This window comes from Mauremys reevesii, linkage group 1 (genome assembly GCF_016161935.1).
Source record: "Mauremys reevesii isolate NIE-2019 linkage group 1, ASM1616193v1, whole genome shotgun sequence".
Classification (NCBI taxonomy): Eukaryota; Metazoa; Chordata; order Testudines; family Geoemydidae; genus Mauremys; species Mauremys reevesii.
In genome coordinates, this window is record NC_052623.1 from 11,743,948 (window position 1) to 11,767,083 (window position 23,136).

The window sequence follows — 23,136 nt, forward strand, 5'->3', positions numbered from 1 at the left end:
ATAAAGCTTTTTTATTGGTATGTTTAATATGCTCACTTCAGTCAAGTTATGTATATCACCACAAAGAAGTATATTTGAATGTTGCTAGTTCTGGACCTTGCACCTGGGGAAATGGGGTGGAGCAGATGGTGTTCAAAATGTTAGATGAAGTCCTGGTGGAAATAGATTGGATGCCAGAATTCAGGTGAAGTTGTCAGAAGAGGTGGAAAAAATATAGCTTACTCCTTGGTTATCATGGTGTACAGAACATTAAAAAAAAAACCCCACAGAAAACTTAGCAGACATCTACTAATCTTAAGTAAGGCCTGGTCTACACTAGCGGGGGGGCGGGGTTCGAACTAAGGTACGCAAGTTCAGCTACGCGAATAGCGTAGCTGAATTCGAAGTACCTTAGTTCGAAGTACTTACCCATCCTCACGGCGTGGGATCGAAGTCTGCGGCTCCCCCATCAACTCCGCCACCGCCGTTTGCGGTGGTGGAGTTCCGGAGTCGACGGGAGCGCATTCGGAGTTCGATATATCGCGTCTAGATGAGATGCAATATACCGAACTCCGAGAAGTCGATCACTACCCGCCGACCCGGGCGGGTAGTATGGGCGTACCCTAAGAGATATATGAATGGGGCCAAGCATCACCATTGAAGTCCAAGGACAGTGATGTCTTCAGATGCTAGGAAGGTGGGGATGGGGGTACTTCTGGAATTTCTGCCATAGTGCTTGGAGGGCTTTGGTTGCTTTGTATCAGCTTTTAGCTAGTAAGGGTCTGAAATTTGAACATCCTCTTCTCCCCACAACTGTCTGAAAGGAGAATGAGGTCCTTCCTCATTCCCAAAGCCTCCTGGAAGCTGTAAGGAGAGTGACCTTTGTTTTTCTCCCTCCATAGCCTTTTTTGGGGGGGGGAGGGGTGAAGGAGGAAGGTTCCTCCTACCTTGTGAATAATTACAGTGCCTGCCTCTGATGATTTGCCCAAGAAAGTCTGAAATTGTCATGATTGTACAGTTACTGCTGCCCATAACGATCTAAGTAGCACCAGAGAAACTGCCTAGGGTGTCATTAATTCACTGTTTTCTAAAGCTGTGAACAGCAACTGAGGCACTAGAGATTTTTGTCTTTGGACCAAGGAGAATGTTGTATTAACTATGCTTGTTTCACATGTAGAGGGTTCTTGGTAACCATAATTAGACTAAAACTCTTTTGATGAAAGCTTAAGTTCTACATAAACTGATGTTTTAGACTCATGGATGAAGCTACATTGCTCATTGCAGGTTGCAAGTATAATGGACAGGATCAGGGTCTATAAAGGTTTTAAGTGGAACTTTATATCGGTCTTGCATGACAATCTGGTAACATAATCCAATTATCTTTTTCACTGACTTTTCAAAGACTGAAATTTCCCATGATGTTGCTCAGGTTATGTCAGCTTTCTCTGATTCCTACCTCTTAATTGAATTTCTGATTATCCTGAAGAATTATTCGTGCATGAGGGTAATGCAGGATTTCATCTTGGGTTGATGTATTTTGCGACTTAGGTACTCAAGTGTTATGAACTTTAGTGCCACTGACTGTGGATGTAAAGAAGCTGAGAAGTTATTTCTCAAAATTGGGTTTGGATGAAACACTGATTATCTGATTTCTTTCCAGGTTTATGAAAACCTGATACATCTTGAAAATGTTTAACAAATCATTTGGAACTCCATTTGGAGGCAGTGCTGGTGGCTTTGGGACTACTTCAACATTTGGACAAAGTAAGTAATAGAGCTATCATTCGTTTTTTAATAAAGAAAAACTACTGGTAGTGGCAATGGTGGTTGGAAGTAATCTGCAAATTGGAAGTGTAAACTACAGATAAAGAGAAATGAATGGGGGTAGGAATTAGTTGGACATGATAGAATTTTGTATTCTTTAACTGACTCATGATACTGAACTGGATTCAAAAGTTGGTTTTCATAAACTGGCAAAGAAATTAAGTGGATGATATAATAGTTCTGTAATTCCATGTGTACTCAAAGTGATCACTGGGTAGCTATAGTAGTGATTCTAATCTTTGGGTAAGTCCAATCTTCGAAGGCAGTTCCTTCATGTTGGGGTTGAGGTACATTAGAAAGACAGTGAAGGAGAAGGGCACACTGCTGCCCATGGTGAAGAAACTTTAGAATCTGCTGAGCCTACCAACCAGGATGCAAAATAGTGCTATTATAAACAGGACATCCTTATGGATTTCTGATGTTCTTGTACTGGCTTAATGGCTGATAAAATGCCTTGCAGTGTTTCTAAATTTGCATTAATAAGTTTTATGTCTTGCTGCCTGTCAAGTTTAGCTATTCATTTAAGGAGTGAAAGTAATGCTGAATGTTAAAGTAAACAATGGAAATCTTGACATTTCAGTATGGAACAGGAATCTTTGTATTCCAACGTAGATGACTGACACTAAACACTCTTGTAGTACTTCATTTTTTCCAGAGTGCTGCAAAAATGTTAAATTGCATCACTCAGGTGGAAAACTGAGACTGTGACTTGTTCATAGTTCTGGAACAAGTAACTAGGGAAAGCTAGGAGTACGTGGTTTCTGTGTGTATGTGCCCTTCTCATTATACAAGTTCTTCTGTTGTTGTTGTGTAGATGCAGGCTTTGGTACTACCAGTGGAGGAGCGTTTGGAACATCAGCCTTTGGGTCAAACAATAACACAGGAAGCCTCTTTGGGAACACACAGACTAAACCAGGTATGGCTGAAATTGCTGTATAATTGAGTCCTCAGTAACCAGAATTAATCACTGTAACTTATTCACATGGCGTTGTTGAAAATAGCTGTTTTAACTTTAATCCTGTTGTGTATTCTGGTTTCAGGAGGATTGTTTGGTTCAAGTACATTTAGCCAACCAGCCACCTCCTCCACAAGCACTGGCTTTGGGTTTGGAACATCAACTGGAACTTCCAACAGCTTGTTTGGGACTGCCAGCACTGGTGGAGGTCTCTTTTCTTCCCAGAATAATGCCTTTGCTCAGAATAAACCGGCTGGGTTTGGAAGTGAGTAGAAACTACTGCATGTTTTCCAGCTCTGGTTTCTTGCTTTAAGTAAACATTGAAGGACAATGGTTAAACTAGCATGAAACAAATGGTGCAGATTCATTATGGCAACTGTGCCTTCACTACCTTTTTCCCTGAAGCTTTGCCAACAATAGCATTTACTGAGATCCACGGTACTCATAGGTGAACTGCTCTGCTGTTTATATAATAAAATCTGTAGCTAGGACTCTGGGACATGGATCTCAAATACATTGGCTGATATTACTGTTTGCAGCTTGTCCAGTTACAAGACTCGATCTTCCTATTGGATTCGTTTCATTTTAGTTTTTAATCCGTGCAACAGTGTTCTTTCTAGTACAGGAATAAAATCACTATTCAGTCCTCTGGCACTAGCATGTTAGAAACTCCTTTATGAAATGTATAGCAAAAGGCTTCCTTTACAGCACAAGACAGCCCCTGCAGTTGCTGCCACAAACTCTTCTGAGCCAGAGGAGTTACTCCTTGCCCCTGCTTCCCCAAGGGACCAAGCTAATTCCTGAACTGCATGAGAGTCACTTCCATTGCCTCTTGAATTAATCTTCTAGCACAACTTCCCTAGTTGTGGTGCCAGAAGCAGAGTGAAACGGGCTAGGATTGTTACTCTTTTGTTCTCCATTGCTTGGTAGGTGGAATGTACTGAGCACAGGCTTGATCTTCTGCCATAGAATACTGCTTCAGGGGAATGTAAATGCAGGGTTCCTGCATTGGTATAAATCCCCAGCAGCAATGTTTTTACTTATTCCACTGATGCTCCTTTAGTGCCTTATGAAAAGCTTTCACAGAATCTCTTGAAAGGTTCTAGAGGATCAAGAAGCTTGTAGGTAATACAGGGAGTGTTAAACCAGGAACTTGGGGAGTTTTCCAAACAGGAGATGGTCATCAGAGAAGCAGAATGACATCTGTGCCAGACAAGATTAAACTTGAGACCTGTTTTCTTAATATGATGGTAGGAAGTTCTACATCATCTTGGATTAGTTTGTGGCAGATACTTGATCCCACCTGTATTCATTGATTCTGGCTGGTCTTTGCAAACAATGCTCTTGCAGTGGCATATAACTTAAGGCAGCTGTATCACGGTCTCCCACAAATACGCATTCTGTTCGACAGACAATATAGTCTCTTCCCCAAAGAGGTTAACCTAAGTTAGGATCTAACGTGAAGAAATAGTAGCACAATAATGGTTAGGGGGGAGTGCAATCTAAATAGCTAGACAAGGTCATATGGCTGACTTGGTCTGTTTTTACATCTTTAAAACAGGTTCATCTATAGGTTATATACATGACTGTCTCATGAAATCTATCCCAAGTTTGTCCTCAGCCAATGAAGTTGTGAGCTATTTCAAAGACATCTAAGTGGTATACGAAAGGAGGAGACACAAGAAAAGGCTTTAAAATGCATGGTTCTGAAACTTAACTCTGTGTCTCAAATCTGAGTCCTCTAGTGTGGTTTGAATAAAATAATTGGGTTGTAGTTCTTAAACACACTTGGAAATTCTCAAATGACTTTCATTTTAATATGGATTCTTCTTATTTACAGACTTTGGAACAAGTACCAGCAGTGGAGGTCTCTTTGGAACCACTAACACTGCCTCCAACCCTTTTGGGGGTACATCTGGCTCTCTCTTTGGGCCAACTAGCTTTACTGCTGCTCCAACTGGGACTACCATTAAATTTAATGTAAGTGCTGTTTATTTTCTTAAGGTCTAACTTCTGCTTACTGTAGGGAACTTTACATTCTGCTATTCTTTACCTATGAAATAAAATAACTGATTCATAGGCAGTTGTAGAAGGCATCTGTGCTTCAGTAGAACTATTGTTGTGGAGGCAGCTTGTGCAAGCAGTTGTCTGGAAATAATTCACCAGCTTGCTTTGGTATGGAAAAATCTTGAATTATTGTATGAGAAACATAGATTAACTTCTCATCTAGATTTGTTAGAGCTGCGTAGACCTAGAGTTTGTGTCTGAATTCTTGCCAAACAGACTTTATTACTAGCTGTCATTTAAAATAGAATTTTCAGAGGGCTGACAAATGTTAAAATTCTATTGCAACTCTTTTTATAATCAAGACTAAATTCTTACTAATAGCAGTGGAGACTAAGCTTTGTTGGTATGTTAGTGGTATGTTGTCCCCTTTGGAGTCAGTGCAGCTCTAGAAAGATTGATTGAAACACCAAGAATCTTTCTAGATTACTCTTTAGGATGAGGCCCCTTTAAGAGGTGTCTGGAATAAATGAACCTGAAGATTCTGTGGCAGTTGAGAAGTGAATGATGGTCCGAAAGAGGAGAAACTGCAAAAATGGGGTAACAGTGAAAGGTTTCAACCACTGTCTACCCTGGAGGGCAGCTGAGGATGTGGCACATCCTGCCAGACACGCCTGTGACTGATCTTTACAAACTTAAAGAGGGCTGAGAGTGCACACAACGTACTGCAGCATCCTAATAGAAATGGAGACTTTTTACTGAAACCATCTCTCAGGAAATGATGAACTTCAAAGGAATGGACAGAATAGTGAAAAGAAACTTGAGCATATGTGATCCTCCCTAGGATAGGGAGAAAGGTTGTTGGGGATAACTCCTCAAAGGGTTAGAGAACTATATCAGAAGTCTGGGGACATGTTGCCTTTTAAAATTACAAACTAAAAAGGCAAATTGCACTGAGTTCTGAGAATTATTGGGGGGAATTTACTGTACTGATTGCTGTTGAAGGCCACTGCTGCACATAGCACAGTGCTGCACCATTCCAGTGCCTGTACTAAATGTAGGCTTTGTATTTAGGCAGTATGTATCTGGACAGTAGACACTTACACTTATAAAAACATAGGTGGACATGAAACAAATTGCGTATCTAACTCTTTTCTTGCAGCCACCAACCGGCACAGATACTATGGTAAAATCTGGAGTTAGCACTAACATCAGCACTAAGCACCAGTGTATTACTGCTATGAAGGAGTATGAAAGCAAATCCCTAGAGGTCAGTCAAATCAAAGATTTAAACTTTTTTGCTGCCTCCCTCAATAAGCTTTGGTCTTATGACTTATGTTACCTGAGCATCCTGGCATTAAAATATTTAGTTTTCAGTGCCTGCATTATTTTAATGATGTTCTTTGAAGGCTGTTCACTTTCTAAAGTGATATACCTGTGGCAGGCTGACTTGTCACCCAGTAGAGCAATTCGCTTTTCATTTGCCTCAGCTGGGCTTTTAAATGCTTAACATGGCATCCTCTACAGATCTGAAAATAACTCTTAGACTATCTTGGGATGAAAGGGAGAAACATACTGTAAAGAACAATTCTTCATTGTAGAGGGAATGAGAGGATGATTAGCATTTAGGGGTTGTGGAGCTCTCTAGTATTCTTCTCTTTGGGGTCTTCACTCTGAAAGCTCTTCACTTGAAAGGCAAATCATTTGTAAAACTTCAACAAGTCTCCTAGTCAGAAGGCCCTGTTAACTTTACAAGGTGGGTCATTGTTTACTTAAAAAAGCTTAACATGAACTACTGGGTGTACTTAAGGAAACCTACTGTCAGAACTGGAATTAACTTAAGCATTGAATTTTTTTTGAGGGGGCGGTGGGTGTCCAATTCCTGAGTTTAGTGTATCTAAGAGCTACAACGCAATTGCTCAAACTTGGTTTGTCCAACGTGGAATGACTGTGTAAAGAAAACTTTGTGTGTTTTTTGGTTAGGAACTCCGTTTGGAAGATTACCAGGCAAACAGGAAAGGGCCCTCAAATCCAGCGGTAGCAGCGGCGGGGTTATTTGGATCCTCCACAGCTACATCCAGTGCAGCTACTGGACTGTTTGGCTCCTCCACCACTAATGCAGGTTTTTCATACGGACAGAATAAAACAGCTTTTGGAGCCAGTAAGTGTTGACATACCTGCTAGCTTTACTGTCACCATAGACCTTGGTACTTAGGAATTCAAGGCCACTTACCTTTTCCCCACTTTGCTCTTAGGGCAATTTACATTAGTAAACTCACTTTATACAACTAGATTATGACTGTTATCAAACGTTGGTTGTTAAACACTTCTGTTAAACAAACCTTGCATCAGTTCATGCGCCAATGTAATGTCTTTCGACAAATATTGAGAGGGGATCTGACATTACAAGAAAGCTTACAGTCCTTGTGTGCTATTAACAAAAAAATCACTGGTAAATAGAACTCATTCATGATATTGGTAGTGTAATCAATCAAACACATAGGAGTGAAGTTTAGCCCAGTTCTGCCAACTAAATCAGGACAAAACCCCAATAGAAAATGTACTTAATGCTTGTAGGAACTTGCTTCCTTCATTAGAGCAAAATCAGAATAACTTCTACTTCGTTAGATGGAAAAAACCCTAGCCTCCTGCTGCCCTCTTGGCACAAGCAGCATGTGTGTACCTCCATTGCAGGGGTCTCTTGACCAAAGAAAATAACTGAAAACCAAGCAAATGTAATTCACTTCTGTGATGTTACTTCCATGATTTAATTTGCCCTGTGGCGTAAACAATCTTGTTCAAAAATCATTGCTAGCGCAAAACTGAAATGTGTTGGTGGGAAGAACAGCCCAAAGATAGATTAGATTGGTAACTAAGTTGCAATACAGAACTTCTGCTAACATTTCCCTACATTCAGGTGTGCAATATTAGGGCAGATTGTATAACTATAAAAGTTATAAACTCAAGATGGAAACTACTGCAAACCATTGTATAAACACCAGTGTATGCCTACCCCATCAAAGAGTAAGATCTTGCTTGGGTATATTTTAAGGTTCTTGTGGATTGGGTTAAGTCAGCCATCCTAGGGTATGGTTTTCGTACACAGTTCAAATCCTCCCATGAGATTGGCCATAGATTATTTTCTCTGTGGCCGTGATGTCCCATGATGGGTTGGTCCAGAGGAACATATCAGGAAAGGTGGGGTTATGAGCACAAGAGACAAATTTTTATGAGAACTGGAGCTAGACTAGAAATTATTGAAGAGATAACAATGACCGTGAACTTTATCACTTTCCAAACAAAGTGCAAAACTCATTTATTTGGATGTGGCTTGATAAGTTTTTGTGTTTGTGTGTACTTTCAGCACTTCCTGTCAGTCACACGCAAGCAGAATTAGTCAAGTTGTTGCTCCTAGAGGCTGAAAAAGAATAAAAAATTAATACTTGGGAGGAGTTTAGACAGTCCTATGTATTGGCTGCTGTAGAAGTTGCTAGATAATAGTAGACTTTGAATTTTGATGTTGGGTGCCATCTGTAAGAATTGTTCCTTTTGCTAACCTTTTTTGGTTCCCTCCCCTGGTGCATCAGGCTAGTTGGATGTTGACACCACAATCCAATTGGTACAATACAGGTCCAGCTAACCATGTAAAACGTGTCATTGGTCAGTCAGCTCTATGAGAGAATATGTATCACACTTGTAAACTGTCACTCTAGAACAAATCCCAGTATTTGTTTAATACTAGCACTGATGATCACAGGCAGGTTTAAAAAAAAAATCACATGAACGATTAACTTTTTTTAAATTTTGGATACAGTATTTATGATTTTCCACATGACCCTGTGTTACTTGATTTTGAATTCAACCATCTATTTTAGATTACTGGTTTGTGCATTTATCTTACTCGTCTCCAATGCATCAATTTGACTCTGGGCTCTAAGTCTGTAATCTGTACTCTCATTTCCTTGCCAATCATAGGTACGACTGGCTTTGGAACAGGAACAGCTGGGAGCCTTTTTGGTCAGCAGCCTCAGCAGACTACCAGTCTCTTCAGCAAACCATTTGGCCAGGCCACCACAACGCAGAACACTGGCTTTTCTTTTGGGAACACCAGCACTCTTGGACAACCAAATACAAACACGATGGTAAGAGAGTGAGAGCTAGTTGTATTTTAACTCTTCTGTAATATAGGTTCGTGAAAATATATTCCATTCTGTATCAAAGGGTTTATCATGGATTCTGATTATTAACTCTGATCTTCAGAGCTACTTACCTTTGCAATAGTCCAACAAAAGTGCTATAACTGTTCTTTGGTGGAGTTAGATACTGGTCCTTTTTCAAACAAGATTTATGTTTGCAGGGTTTATTTGGGGCAACCCAAGCCTCGCAGTCTGGAAGCCTTTTTGGCACAGCTGCCAACACAAATGCTGCCACTGGATTTGGAACGGGAACGGGAACTGGTCTCTTTGGACAAGCCAACACAGGATTTGGTGTTGGCGGTTCGGTATGTCTGTACCTTAGTAATGAAATTGACTAAGGATGTAAAAACGTCATTATTTTTAGAGGCCTGCAGCAGGTTTCTGTGCATCAGTGTGCCCCAGCAAAGTAGTGTGATCTGAACTGTCAGGGTATTTTTAGTGACTTCATAAAACTACATTGCTTTTATAATTTCACTATAATCCCAGGGAACTAGAGCCTTAACTGTTATACTAAGAGTATAATATAAAACATATAGAATGAACACAGGTCCCATGGAGGTGCTGAGAATGTTATAGGAACTGACAAGCAAATGGCTAGTGCTGTCTAGACATGCTCAAGATGCTGGAGTATAGTGTCAAAAGCACAAATGACAAAGGTGCCCGAGTAATTGACCTATAAAATGATTGGTTTTGAGTGTACACTTAGAGCTTGTCTTCTCTACTAGGGAGATCAGCGCTGCTGCCATTGATGCAGCGGGTGTTGATTTAGCGGGTCTTCACTAGACCTGCTAAATCAATGGGAGAGCGCTCTCCAGTCGACTCTGGTACTCCAGCTCCCCGAGAAGAGTAAGGTAAGTCGACGGGAGAGCATCTCTCATCGACACAGGGCAGTGAAGTCAGCCTAAGCTTTGTCAACTCCAGCTACGTTATTCACATAGCTGGAGTAGCATAAATTAGGTCGATTTACCCTGGTAGCGAAGACACGCCCTTAGACACGACTAGAGTTGTTAGCAGAGCCAAACCACTTCATGTCTGAGTATCTTTGTACTACATATGACACAAGGAATAAAAACCCTATACATGTGTGGAAAAACTACTCTTATAAAATATCCTTAACTTCTAATATCACTAGTTCACATATGAATTTAATTTTACATACTTTAATATATTGGTAATGATCTTTGCTCTAGCATTTACATGCTAACACTTGACTTCAGGCCCTTGGGTTGCTTAATGAACCAAACTGTAGCAGGAGTAATAAAGAATCTTGAGTGCCTTAGCTCTGCGCTTCTTCAGAGCATTTGTAGGTGCTCATAGTACTGTGGTGGGCACATTATTTAAAATAAAAACTAATTCAACAGAATTTGGCTTTCTGTTAGTGAGTTGGATATCGAACACATTGCTGACTTGTTTCTAATAGACTTGTTAAATTAATTCAGCAATAGAATTGTCTTTTAATTCCGTCTCACTGTAGCTGTTTCACTGTTTTCCTGACAGCCAGCTAAACCAGTGCCCAAGTTTTATGCACAGTAGATAATGGGCCTCTGCTAATTTTGGATCAGGAGATTGTTTACTTGGCAGCCTTAAATCTACCTTGCACATAGGTGCGTTACAACAGCATTTCATGATAAGTGTAACATGGATGTCAGAGTTTTAAAAGCATGTTGCTCTCCTTTCAGACCCTGTTTGGTAAGCCTGCTGGATTTGGAACCACCACGACCAGTGCTCCTTCGTTTGGTACAACTACTGGCAGCGGGCTCTTTGGTAACAAACCAACCCTGACTTTAGGAACCAATACAAACACTTCCAATTTTGGTACATATAAGAAAGTGGGATTCAGTCTCTTAAAGTTACACTGAATATACCACACACCAGGCTACTGAATCTTATACTAAATGATTGTGAATCTTAAAATTCTCAGGTAAGCTGTGCTTGATGCATATTGCTGAAGGGGAAAGCTTGAAGTCTTGGACATTGACATGTTCCTCTTTTGCTTGTAAACTGATTTTGCATTCTATTTGTATGGGAGTTTCAGGTTCAGTATGCTACTGTATTCTTGCAGACTTTGTAGACAGGACTCTGAATCAGATAAGAGGTAGATAGTTGAGTTTTTAAAACATGCACCATTACTTACCAATACTGCAAATACTATGTGGTGCATGTTATATTGTTTGAATTAAAACTTGTAGGTACGAATGGGAATACAATATACAAATTCTCCAAGAGGTTGTAAGGGTCAGGGTAGAACTTATTTCTTGTTGCAGTTTCTAACTACTTCATTTATAGCTGAACTAGTAACTTGTTAAAAACTGGACATTTCATTAATGTTGGCTCCAAAAGTAGGTAAAGTTGAGCGAATAAGAGGGTTATTGTGTAAGATACCAAGTCAGTGATGTCGTTCTCTTTTTAGTAAGTCCCATGAAATCTGTTATCTTTTGGTTTTACAGAGCTGAGACCAAAGAAGCTGCATGCTAAAATTGAGAGAAATAGTGGCTTTAGAACTACTGAAATGCTGATTTATGTTGGCATAAAATCAAAGTGTGAAATGTAATCCTCTCCTAAAAGACAGATTCAGGCCTCTGTCAAGTGAGCTTTGACTGGACAGTCCAGCAGGCATGGGATGGATTTGTGCTGGTCAGGCTTAAAGGAGGGCTCTTTGTTTTGAGAAAAGGTCAATTTTAAGTCCTGTGTTCCAGCTTTTGTAGAAGAGTAATTGTCTATCATTCTGTTTCTGGGCTGCTAATAATCTTGGTGTTGAAGTATATACTTTCAGTCGCAAACAACCTTGGCTATAGCAAGCTTCATTCTTAACTAATTTGTTATTCTTGCATTGATGCAACTTGCAAGAGGATGGTAGTTTGGTATTGTATTTCTGCTGTTAGTGCTGTTACTCTGTTGCCCTTGCATGAACTAACCACCACCTTTTTAATTGGATGGCTTCACAATCTTCAGTTTAACCACTAATCTGCCTGTTAGATTTGGATTGCATTTGATTTAAATTAAAGAAATGGAATTGAACTGTGCACTCCTATGTACTTGAGTTGTGAACTGCTTCCTCAGTAAGAATCAGAGGGGTGTGTGTGTGGTATAAACAGTGTAAAATGGGACTTGTTTTGTCCAGTGGGGTTGAAGAAACTTTAAAACATCTTTTTCTGCTACCACATCTAGATCCTTTCTTGTTTTCAGTAAAATCTGAAATCTTGGTATATGTAATTGAAACGTACCTTGGAAGGCAATACTGTTATGTAATGAGTGTTTTTAGTTGTGTTTGAGCAGTGAACATTTATTATATTACCGTTAAAATCCTTTGCCATAGTTATCCTCTTTTGAGGAAATTTGAAGTGGCAAATGCCAAAACTGCTCACTCTAAATATATTTTCTGAAACAAGACAACATAGATTTTTCAGGCCTTCCTTTAAGTTTTTTCTCATGTATTCATTTGTATTCAATATTAAATATATAGACAACAGGATCTTTTCACGGAAGTTAATTTGCAGATGCATACTCTCTACCTGATAATGTATGAACTACTGTCAATCTTTGGGGCTGATTATCATCTTAGACTACAGGTGGAAAATAAGCAAATGGAATTACTTACAAACTTTTATGCAGTTGCTGTTTTTTATGGGGGTGGAATTGTTGGTGCGGGATGCGGCAGCAAGGGAAATACAAACAGCTATGTGCAGAACTCTAAATACTCAAATGGCTGAGTCATCAGTTGGTTTATTTCAGGATTTTGTGCAGTGTTCGGTTAGTCTTCAACCATCCCATCTTTACAGAAAAGTCAACTTGTTGTGGAGCTCTTCCAGATTACCCGTTAGCTTTTGGCTATTTGTCCCTATTTATTTACTCTTCAGTAAGAACTCAGGTTTTTTTTAATGGCTGCTTGAAGGTATCTAATTGTGAAGACATGTGCTCCCAAGTGAGAACTCTTGTCTTCCTACTGTGTCCTAGTTTGATTCTTTGCTCAGCGATGTCTATCTTGCTGATATGCTGTCAAGGCTGCTTTTTCATTGGTGGTCTGTAATGATAATCCGGCCACTCTTCTCTCAGGCCAAACTTAGACCCTATCTAGATGTCTCAGAGATGCTTTTTAAAACTCTAGTGTGGCTTTAAAACACCTTTTCACCATCTGAAGGCCTTAAATTCTATTTGAGCTCCAGAAACAGCATGTGACATTTATTGGGTGTACTAATGATGGCAAAGTGTCCTTAGCCAGGTGGTGATTGTTTGCTTAGAATCCTTTGCAGAGGAAGTTGAATGTTACCTTAAAAGTAGTGCACTAATTCTTTTGTACTCCTAGGTTTTGGTGCGAGCACTGCTGGGAATAGTATCTTTGGAAATAAGCCTGCAGCTGGAACTCTCGGCGCTGGACTTGGAACAGGATTTGGAACAGGTTAAAAAAAAAAAAAAAGCCTCCAGGGGATGGTGTGTAATACTGAGGCATCCATAATTGGGATTTCTTTCTAACTGTAGTAACAGTTCAGAATCTGTAGTGGCAGGTATTGGGGAAATCCAGAGACTGGACTGCCTAAGAGCAGAATGAAAATGAGTCTGCACTCTTTGAAATGTCTTTTTAGCACTCTATGAGAGATCGTTTCCTGCCCTTCCCAGTTCACACAAGACCTTGTGCAATAGAAGATATTAATAAGTATTGAGGGTTCACACAGGAATGTTATGCCGTCTAGTTAGCTACAGGTTTAAGAAATTTCCGGTACATTGTGGTATCTAGTCCTGTAACAACTTTCAACTCTCTGGTTAGTGAGGGTTTGGTTATTTATTCTGCTTAAACCCGATCTACATTGGAATTGGGCTTTCCTAATGTAAAGTGTTAGAATGGTAGGAGCTCACCAAGGGTTAATAGTTAACTCTATAGTTCAGAGAATGTATAGGATTAGATTAATAATTTGCTCTAATAATGTGATCAGAACAGGAAAGTATTCCCTTGACTTGTAAGAATCCACAGCTAACTTAAATGGGTGCAGTTCAACAAATGATAGTTGAGGGAATTCTTAAATGTGTGGACTAAACTTAATTTGTCTGCAAGCACGTGATGGAACCTTCTGTAAACTGCTGCTGTCCTCTGTGTAGCTCTTAGTGCAGGGCAGACTTCACTATTCGGGAACACCCAGCCTAAATTAGGTGGAACACTGGGAACAGGAGCATTTGGAGCGCCTGGATTCAATACATCAACAGCCACCCTGGGCTTTGGAGCTCCCCAGCCTGCTGTGGGTAAGAGTGCAATTTACCAAGTTTAGTTACTTCAGTCCAAGGTAGTGGAACAGTATCTGTTGCAGATCCTGGGCAAGATAATGGAGTGGCTGATACAGGACTCTGAATTCTTTACTAAGTAAAGAGGGTAATATAATTAATGCTAAATCAATATGGGTTTAGGAAAGATAGATCCTGTCAAATTAACTTTCGTTTTTAATGAGATGGCAAGTTTGGTTGATAAAAGTAATAGTGTTTGGTGGAATATACTAACCCTACAAAAGTCTATTTGATTTCATGTTGCATGACATTTAAAAAACCCCAAAACCTAGAACAATAGGAAATTAACATGGCAGACATAAGTGGATTAAAAACTGGCCACCTGATAAGTCTCAAAATGTAATTGTAAATGGGGAATCACTGAGTGGGTGTATTTTTAGTGGGGTCCTGCAGCAATTGGTCCTTCTCCCTATGCTGTTAAACTTTTATCAAAGGCCTGGAAAATCATCACTGATAAAGTTTGCAGACGGCCCAAATTGGGGGATTGGTAAATAATGAAGAGGTCACTGATACAGAACAATCTGGATTGCTTGGTAAGCTAGGATCACGCAAACTGCGTGTAAACGTATACATCTAGGAAGAAGAATGTAGGTCATATTTAGGGTGACTATCCCAGGAAGCAGTGACTCTGAAGAATTTGGAGGTCATGGTAGATAATCAACTGAACAAGTGAATTTCAAGATAGTTGAACCTTCAGAGAAGGGATTTGCACCAACATTAATCAGATGTGGAAGGGATACAGCACGCTAGGCTTGAAACTAACAAGTGCAGATAACCATGAAAAGGTTCTGCCAGGCCAAATTAGGCTCCTGGCTAATCTGCACAACTCCCTTCATTTTAGCTTTGCACAGGCCAAATGGATTTGAACTTGGTAAATAATTCTGATATACAAGAAGGAATAGAATCCAGCTGGCTTTACAAGGCTGACAGTGGTAAAAAGTCACTGAAGTCAGCAGATAAAACTGTGAATACCCATAGGGAATAGATCTGATACAGAAGGGGCCACTTCTAAATGTCCTGAGATGAGTCTGAGTACTTAATACATGGTTAGAAAAGATTAATCTCTCCAACTTTTATCTAGCATTGACAGACCCAAATGTTTCAGCTGCCCAACAAGCAGCTCTCCAGCAGCACTTCAACAGCTTGACCTACTCGCCCTTTGGAGATTCTCCTCTCTTCAGAAACCCTATGTCTGACCCAAAGAAGAAAGAAGAGGTGAGGACTCAAATACTTGAGAACACATTTTTATGGATAAGATTGTGTTTGTTGTAACTTCTCTGTATGGCTTTGTTTTAAAAATGAAGATATGAACATCTAGGGGCTCATTTTCCTAATATCATAGTCTTTAGCCTGGGGTGTTGAGAAACTAAGTGTTATATAACTAAGGCTCCATGTTTGTCACAGATTCCATGACTTTCTGTGACCACCGTGACTTGTGTAGTAGCCCCGTGCGACTGTCCCAGGAGCTGCCTGAGTAACTCAGGTAGTCCCCGGGTCAGTCGCACTGGCTGTTGTGGGGCAGTCTCAGGGTTCCCAACCAGAGCAGCAGGAGTTTGGGTGTAGGGGAGCTTACCTGTGGGGGGGCTCAGCTCCCCTAGCTCCACATGCTGCTTCTGCTGGCAGCCAGGCACTGCCCCTAGAGCTCCCATTGGCTGCAGTTGCCAGCCAATGGGAGCTGCAGAACTGGGTCTTGGGGCAGAGCAGAGGCAGCATGTGGAGCTCTAGGGAGCTGGGGCTGCTGCTTCCCAGGAGCTGGGCAAGGAGCCTGCCCCAGCACTCGTGCACCCCTCCCCAGCACCCACGGTGCTTCCCTGGGTTGTGCCTCCCTCCTCAGCACCTGCAGTGTCTCCTCCCCCTCACCCCCCCCCCCCCCGGACAGGTCATGGGCCCGTGAATTTTTGTTTACTGCCCATGACTCTTACTAAACATACCCGTGACTAAATTGTAGCCTTATATATAACACATACATTCTCACTATTTTATCTGTAACAGGCAACCACTTGGGATACCTAACTGCATATATTGTGGTCATATATTAGACTTCTGTCTTCAGTAGTAAATGCTCAGAATCTCTAAGGGCTGGTCTACACTGCGGGGGGGTGTCGATGTAAGATACGCAACTTCAGCTACGAGAATAGTGTAGCTGAAGTCGATGTATTTTATTTCGACTTAACTCCCATCCTTACGGCGTGGGATCGAAGGCCGCAGCTCCCCCATTGACTCTGCTTCCACCTCTCGCCCTGGTGGAGTTGCGGAGTCAACGGGGAGCGCGGCGGGGATCGATTTATTGCATCTAGACGAGATGCGATAAATCAATCCCCGATTGATCAATTGCTACCCGCTGATCCGGTGGTAGTGTGGACATATCCTAAAAATCAGGCACTTAGACAATTCACAGTTATGAGATCACACATGGATTTATAATCTATAACATTTGTTTGGAAAAAAATTGCTATCCTGTAAGATTCTTGCACTTACTTTACCAGTGTGGGTGAAAACTCACTGTAAAGTTGCTGCAGTATTGCTGACATAACTTATTAAGTAGGTTTGCTTTTATTTCTTAAACAAGTGGTGGTAATTTAAGCAAGTCACCCGCCAAAAGCATTAATCAGACCTCAAATTGAGCTACCACTGTTGCTGCCAAATCAGTAACCAAACAGAGAATACAGGGTGAATGTCTGTAGTTAACTTGTCTTACAACATCACTTCTGAATTCTTGTTTTTTTGTTTGTTTACTCAGGGCAGTGATTTTTTTTTTTGTCCTGACAACAAAACTGGTCTAACTTCTGTGAAAATAAACAAGAAAACGTTAATTCTGTTAATCCTGTTTAGTCTTAAGTAGTTTGAAAATCTATTTTTTTTTTGGCTACATGAGTTTTTCTTTGTCTCAGAGACTGAAACCAACTAATCCAGCAGCCCAGAAGGCTTTGACTACGCCAACCCATTACAAACTGACCCCACGACCAGCAACCAGAGTGCGACCGAAAGCTTTGCAGACAGCAGGATCTTCCAAATCTCACCTCTTTGATGGGCTGGATGATGACGAGCCGTCTCTATCTAACGGTGCATTCATGCCCAAGTTAGTTTTCTTTTTTCCTTTGGAGATCAGTTTTATTCAGAAAAATGTTTGTTTAATCTTCCACCTCTTTCCCTGTGGCTCAAGCACTCATAAATCAAAGATGTGAGTGCACTTGCTCTCCTAGCAGTTGTATGTGGCTTCTGGCTTTTAATGAAGAAAGGTTACTACTTTGGTACAGCTAATGCTTCCTATTTTATGTGTAGATGCTTGCCAACATACAACCTTGGCACCCAAACTCTCCAGTTAGGTCAGTAAATTGTCCTTTGTTTAGTGCCTTCATATTTGGTAACCATGCAGGCTCTGTAGCTTTGTTGATATGGATAGCAAAGATCCAAGACTTGCATATAAGTCTGGCAGAAAATATACTTACTGTAGTGAGACAAAAGTGGTCTAACTTAAGTAATTGTCAAGTACTTTTAAAATAGTTTGTCAAACAAAATGATCCTGTGACTTAATTGTTACAGTATGGGAAACTGGATTCTGATCTGTTACTTGTGACTATAAAAGTGTTGCTTACTTCAGTTAATTTACAATATGAAAGACCAAAATATAAATTTTGTCTTGCATTAATAAATGTATTCTCTTACAAGCAACTTCCCTCAGATTCCTACTGGTATCTTCCCAGCCTACTGCATGTATTTAAAAACTGTCATTACATACAGAATCATAGTTAGATAAACCCTTCTCAGTCAGCCCTAGACTGGGCTCTTCTGGGGTTGTAGTACAAAACTGCAGCTTCCTGTGTCCTCCAGTTTACCTTGGTTAAAGGTCTTTAGAAATGGCCTGTGTTCAGTAATAAAACATAGGCTTTAGAAAGCTTCCTGTTGTATGAGGTTGGCTGTTCTATTTAATATTAGCCCTGGAAGTCACTTCCACTCTCCTCTGGAGTAGTGTGGTGGTGAGGCCGACTCAGTGTTTGTTTTAAAAAAAACAAAACAAAACACTCCCCCCAACTCCTTCCCCCCCCTCAATTGGAATAACAAACTGACACCTCATTCCCCTCTTGCTAACAGGACTTTGCAGTAGGTATGGCATTGTCATGACAGAATGCTAGCTAATGTGGCTTAAAGTTGTCTTAAATATTCTCCCATCCCCGAAACTCTTGGGTCAAAAGTATGGCTCTCATGCGCTGCAGATCACGGAGAACTGTTGCTTTGGTGTATTTCAGGAAGAGCATCAAGAAACTGGTTTTGAAAAACCTCAACAGCAGCAACTTGTTTTCTCCTGTCAGTCGTGAAGCTGAAGATCTGGAACCTCCATCTGAGTATCCAGAGAATGGAGAGCGGTATGTTTATACATGACACAGCTGATTATGCTGCTAGGAAACAGTATGAAAAAAGCTCTCTAGAATCTAAATCTATATGGTACATAACCCTCTTGCTTAGAAATAAGCTCATAGCTATTCGTGGGATCCACTAAGTCTTCAGTAGCTTAACACTACTACGAGAGCTATTAATAGACATCTTTGCAATGCTGATGTCATGGCAGTAGGTATGTTTTAAATATCCAAATAAGAATATGGACTGATAATACACAATTTTGGTATGACTGATTTTTTTCCATCTAGTTGAAACTAAAATTCTTAATTGTAAAACAAGCTGTATTTATAGAGGGAATTCAGTTTCTAGGAGGTTAACAAAGATGTTTAAGCAACAAAGATAATCAAGATTGTGGAACAGCTTCTGTACTAGAGGTCTATAATATCATGAATGGTGTGGAAAACGTGAATAAAATGTTTACTCTTTCCCTCAATACAAAAACCAGGGGTTGCCCATTGAAATTAATAGGCAGCATGTTTAACACTGGAAACAGGAAATACTTTTTCACACAGCCTGCAGTTGTCCTGTGGAGTATATTGCCACAGGATCATGTGATGGCCAAAAGTATAACTGGATTAAAAAAACTAGATAAATTCACAGAGGATAGGTCTATCAATGGGCATTAGCCAAGATGATCAGGGATATAACCCCATGCTCTGGGCAACCCAAAACTTGTGACCGCCAGAAGCTGGGAGAGGATCTCAATAACTTTTTTTCTGTATGCTCTCTCTGAAGCTCTGGATCTGGCCATTCTTTGAAGACAGGATGCTGGGCCAGATGGACCACTCGTCTGACCCAGTATGGCTGTTCTTACGAACAGTGCAGGCTTCCTCACAGGTGTATCAATTAGAGCTGGGCAGGAAACTGTTTCCCATCCCTGGAAAACTACCAAGCTTTTTTGGGGAAAAAATTCCCATCCAGACTTGCAAACAGACAATCAAAAATGTTTGGGTCAGATCTAAATATCCCATTTCAGCAATTTCAAAACACTTTTTTTCCAAATCTTTTGAAACAAACATGTCAATACTGACCCATTTCCTCAAATAGTTTCAGGTTCAACAAATGATTCATTAGAAAATGCCAAACATCTTGTTAAATTCCTGATCAGCTCTAGTCTCAGTTCTGACTTGGAGTCACCACCTAGTAAGGATTAGGGAAATACATTAGCCATGTGCCCACTCAATCTGTATTGCTGAGGCTGCCAGCTGTTGTGAACTAGGCATCACCATCCTAAGGTTAGCTTGATCCTTTGGGCAGCAAGACGTAATCAACTCTAAACCCATTTCCCCAAAACAATGTAATATATGTTCCAGGCACTAATGTCTAGTGTTACATGTGGCAGTGTACCTTCACGCAGCAGGAAGAATCTGGTGTGCCCTGTTGTGAGATGAGAAACAAATGTGTTGTAACACCGACTCAAGATTTCTTGAGAAACGAATGTTTGAATGGCTTCATTCTTTCTTTAGGTTCAACTTTCTGTCCAGATCTGTTGATGAGAACCACAGACAGGAGGGTGAGCGAGAGGAAGAGGACGATCACCATGAAGTGACTAGATTTTACACTAACCCGATAGCCAAACCCATCCCACAGACCCCAGAGAATGCAGTGCACAAACACCAGAATAATGTGGATGATACCATTGTGGCTCTAAATATGCGGGTTGCCTTGCGGAATGGCCTGGAAGGCAGCAGTGAAGATGCTTCATTTCATGATGAGTCGCTGCAGGATGACCGTGAAGAAGAGAATGAGAATGTTTATAGTCTGCACCCAGCAGGTCAGATTCGCACTGCTGTGTGGTGCTGCTCTATCTTTAGTCTTACTCCTTCCTGATTCTCTTGCTTGTCATTTAACCACATCCTTTGCTTTATTTTTAATGTATACTGCCCTTGAATAATTTCCAGCTTTCTCTCCACCAAATGCCATTCCTCAAAAAACAAATCTTACCTTCTCCTCTCCCTCTTACCCAAGATGTTCCATGTTTTCATCTTACCTTAAATAAGATACTTAGTGCATGGAATTTTTCACTGTAAAGTAATATAAACTTGACACTCTTAATAAGAGGTCTGGATAGGCCCATCTGTACTCTGGCTTCTGTTACTTTGTTGGCTTACATTGTACTGATTGCCAGCTTCTGTTTAGGGCCCCTCATCTGTCCTTCAGTTTTCTTGGCAAATGATTAAGAAAATTTCTGAAGTTAGTCTTGTCCTCATCTATGTGCTCAATTATTTTCCACTGTAGGAATTGTTCTAACAAAAGCTGGCTACTACACCATCCCGTCTATGGAGGATCTAGCTAAACTTACCACTGACAGAGGAGAGTGTATTGTGACTGATTTCACTATAGGTCGTAAAGGTGAGCATAGAATCATTTTGGATATGTATTCTCCTGCCACCAACTCTTTTTTTTTTTTTTTTTTTTTTTAAGAGCTTTTAAAGCCCGGGCTTTGTATTTCTTCAGCATGAATGTAAAATAGCTACCTTGCTTGGGAAATTTATCATCCCTAGGTGACGAAAGCTTTAAAAAATTTTCAAATTGGCTGCACTGTCAAGCTGCGTGAATTAGGCTACACAGTGAAACTAAGATCATAGCTTGTAAAATTCCAACACCTGCTCTCCAAAAAGAAAAACATTTTCAGTAGTTCTCCAGATATTGAGGGTAGCTTAGGCCCAGAACTTGGACTCAATATTTTCCATAAAACTGTCTAGCTCAGCTTTATTGGCCAAGCTGAGTACTATTCATTACTTATTCATTTCTTGAGCTTCAAAGTGGATTTTGTACAAATCCAGTTATAATACCATGATTATTGGAAAATGGAAAGATTTGAATACTTAGAATCTGATACTGTTCTTGGACGAAATCATAACTTTGTAATTCTCAATTTGGGTTTGGGAAATGATGGGTGCTGATCACAGATGCAGTATGAGCTGCCAGGTTAGTACCATTATCAAAAACCTTATGATTATATAAAGGAATTGACTGTAAAACTAGTTTGGTTATACAACTGTTTGGGGTCAGTCTTGCTGTTGTGTATGCACATAGGATATTGTGTGCAGTTTTAGTACTTTGAATTCAGCAAGGAGACAAATAATTAAAAATGGAGGATAGGACCACCCAGAAGGAGTGACTACCTTAAGTGATCTAGAAAAGATACTTAAGGGCCCAAATTCATTACTGAGAGAGAGCAGTGGCCAACAGACTGAAACTATCATCCTTTTAGAATAGATAAAGATAATAGTAAAACTACTCAATTACTTGCTGTCAGTGGAATAGAATAACAGGAGTTTGAATGGTAATTTAAGGATAAGTCAGGTAAGATGAACAAAATGTGAATACTTGCATTGGAGAGTTTGCCAATGCACTTCGCCAGGGTGGTATTACAGCATTTGCTATTGGAGCAGAAGTACAAGTTGGGTTTGGTTTACTTTCCAGGTTATGGATCAATTTACTTTGAAGGAGAGGTAAATCTAACTAACTTAAATCTGGATGAGATTGTGCACATCCGCAGGAAAGAAGTTATTGTCTATCCTGACGATGATCAGAAGCCACCTATTGGTGAAGGTTTAAATAGGTAATTCAAACTTTTCATGTGTTCTCTTTGGGAGGGGAGGGGGTAGCCTGGTAAATGGATTTTGGTAAACCTATCACCCGTATTGTCATCCATAAGGGCCTCTTTCTATTTTAGCTATCCCAGCAGCCCGCAAATCTAAACCCTTTTTTTCAGGCATACATTCATGTTATTAATCTTGGACAAAGCATACTGGTCAGTGACAGTAATGTTTCTGAACTAAAGCATGGTACATGGCTTTTTTCAGTGTTTGAGCCAATGCTTGTGGTTTGTTTCGAACTTGATGTAAACTTTTTTTGAATGCCTCGTTTCAAAACTCAGTGATCTCATGCCCTTCCATGGTCTACATTTTAACAGACGAGCTGAAGTTACATTGGATGGAGTTTGGCCAACAGATAAAACATCTCGATGCTTGATAAAGAGCCCAGAGCGACTAGCAGATATCAATTATGAAGGCAGACTGGAGGCTGTATCTCGGAAGCAGGGAGCCCAGTTCAAAGAATACCGTCCAGAGACTGGTTCTTGGGTGTTCAAGGTAATGTTCACGGTTACTCACTGCTGACTGCTCCATAAACTGTATTACAGAAAGATCTGGGTGGAACAGAAGTCAGAATCCCTGATTAAACAAATAGCTGTCAATGCTGTAATTCCAGTGCCTTTATTCAACAGTTTGTATACTCATTTAAGCTTTTAAAGTGCTCTTCCTGATCCATTTAACTCATGAATTGTAGTACTAAAGTTTTTCAAGTAATATACAGATCATTCTGATTGTAATAGTGACAAAGTGCAAACTGTCCAAAATAACTCCCAGGTGATTCATTAAGAATTGAGCTTGCATATATGCGGTGTTCTATACAAGGATTGAACTCCCTCAGAGTTCATGTATGCTTCAGTATGCAGTTACTTATTAGAATATTTAAGGGGAGACTTTCAGACCAAGGGGC

General features: G+C 40.3%; 1 protein-coding gene across 6 annotated transcripts in view; it reads left to right on the forward strand.

Annotated features, from left to right (window-relative positions):
* NUP98 (nucleoporin 98 and 96 precursor) overlaps positions 1-23,136 on the forward strand; it is a 58,663-nt gene that overhangs the window by 8,580 nt on the left and 26,947 nt on the right. For 2 of the 6 annotated variants that reach the window (XM_039530763.1, XM_039530768.1), the window contains 18 exons: positions 1,640-1,743; positions 2,618-2,719; positions 2,844-3,023; positions 4,599-4,738; positions 5,925-6,032; positions 6,746-6,923; positions 8,738-8,904; positions 9,120-9,263; positions 10,638-10,773; positions 13,262-13,354; positions 14,050-14,190; positions 15,311-15,444; positions 17,121-17,308; positions 18,477-18,593; positions 20,094-20,401; positions 20,866-20,979; positions 22,057-22,195; positions 22,550-22,727. In XM_039530763.1, the coding sequence (XP_039386697.1) occupies positions 1,668-1,743; positions 2,618-2,719; positions 2,844-3,023; positions 4,599-4,738; positions 5,925-6,032; positions 6,746-6,923; positions 8,738-8,904; positions 9,120-9,263; positions 10,638-10,773; positions 13,262-13,354; positions 14,050-14,190; positions 15,311-15,444; positions 17,121-17,308; positions 18,477-18,593; positions 20,094-20,401; positions 20,866-20,979; positions 22,057-22,195; positions 22,550-22,727 (2,643 nt within the window). In that variant the 5' untranslated portion in view covers positions 1,640-1,667. The remainder of the gene's footprint in view (positions 1-1,639; positions 1,744-2,617; positions 2,720-2,843; positions 3,024-4,598; positions 4,739-5,924; positions 6,033-6,745; positions 6,924-8,737; positions 8,905-9,119; positions 9,264-10,637; positions 10,774-13,261; positions 13,355-14,049; positions 14,191-15,310; positions 15,445-17,120; positions 17,309-18,476; positions 18,594-20,093; positions 20,402-20,865; positions 20,980-22,056; positions 22,196-22,549; positions 22,728-23,136) is intronic. The other 4 variants (XM_039530770.1, XM_039530776.1, XM_039530785.1 and 1 more) reach the window with 4 other exon arrangements.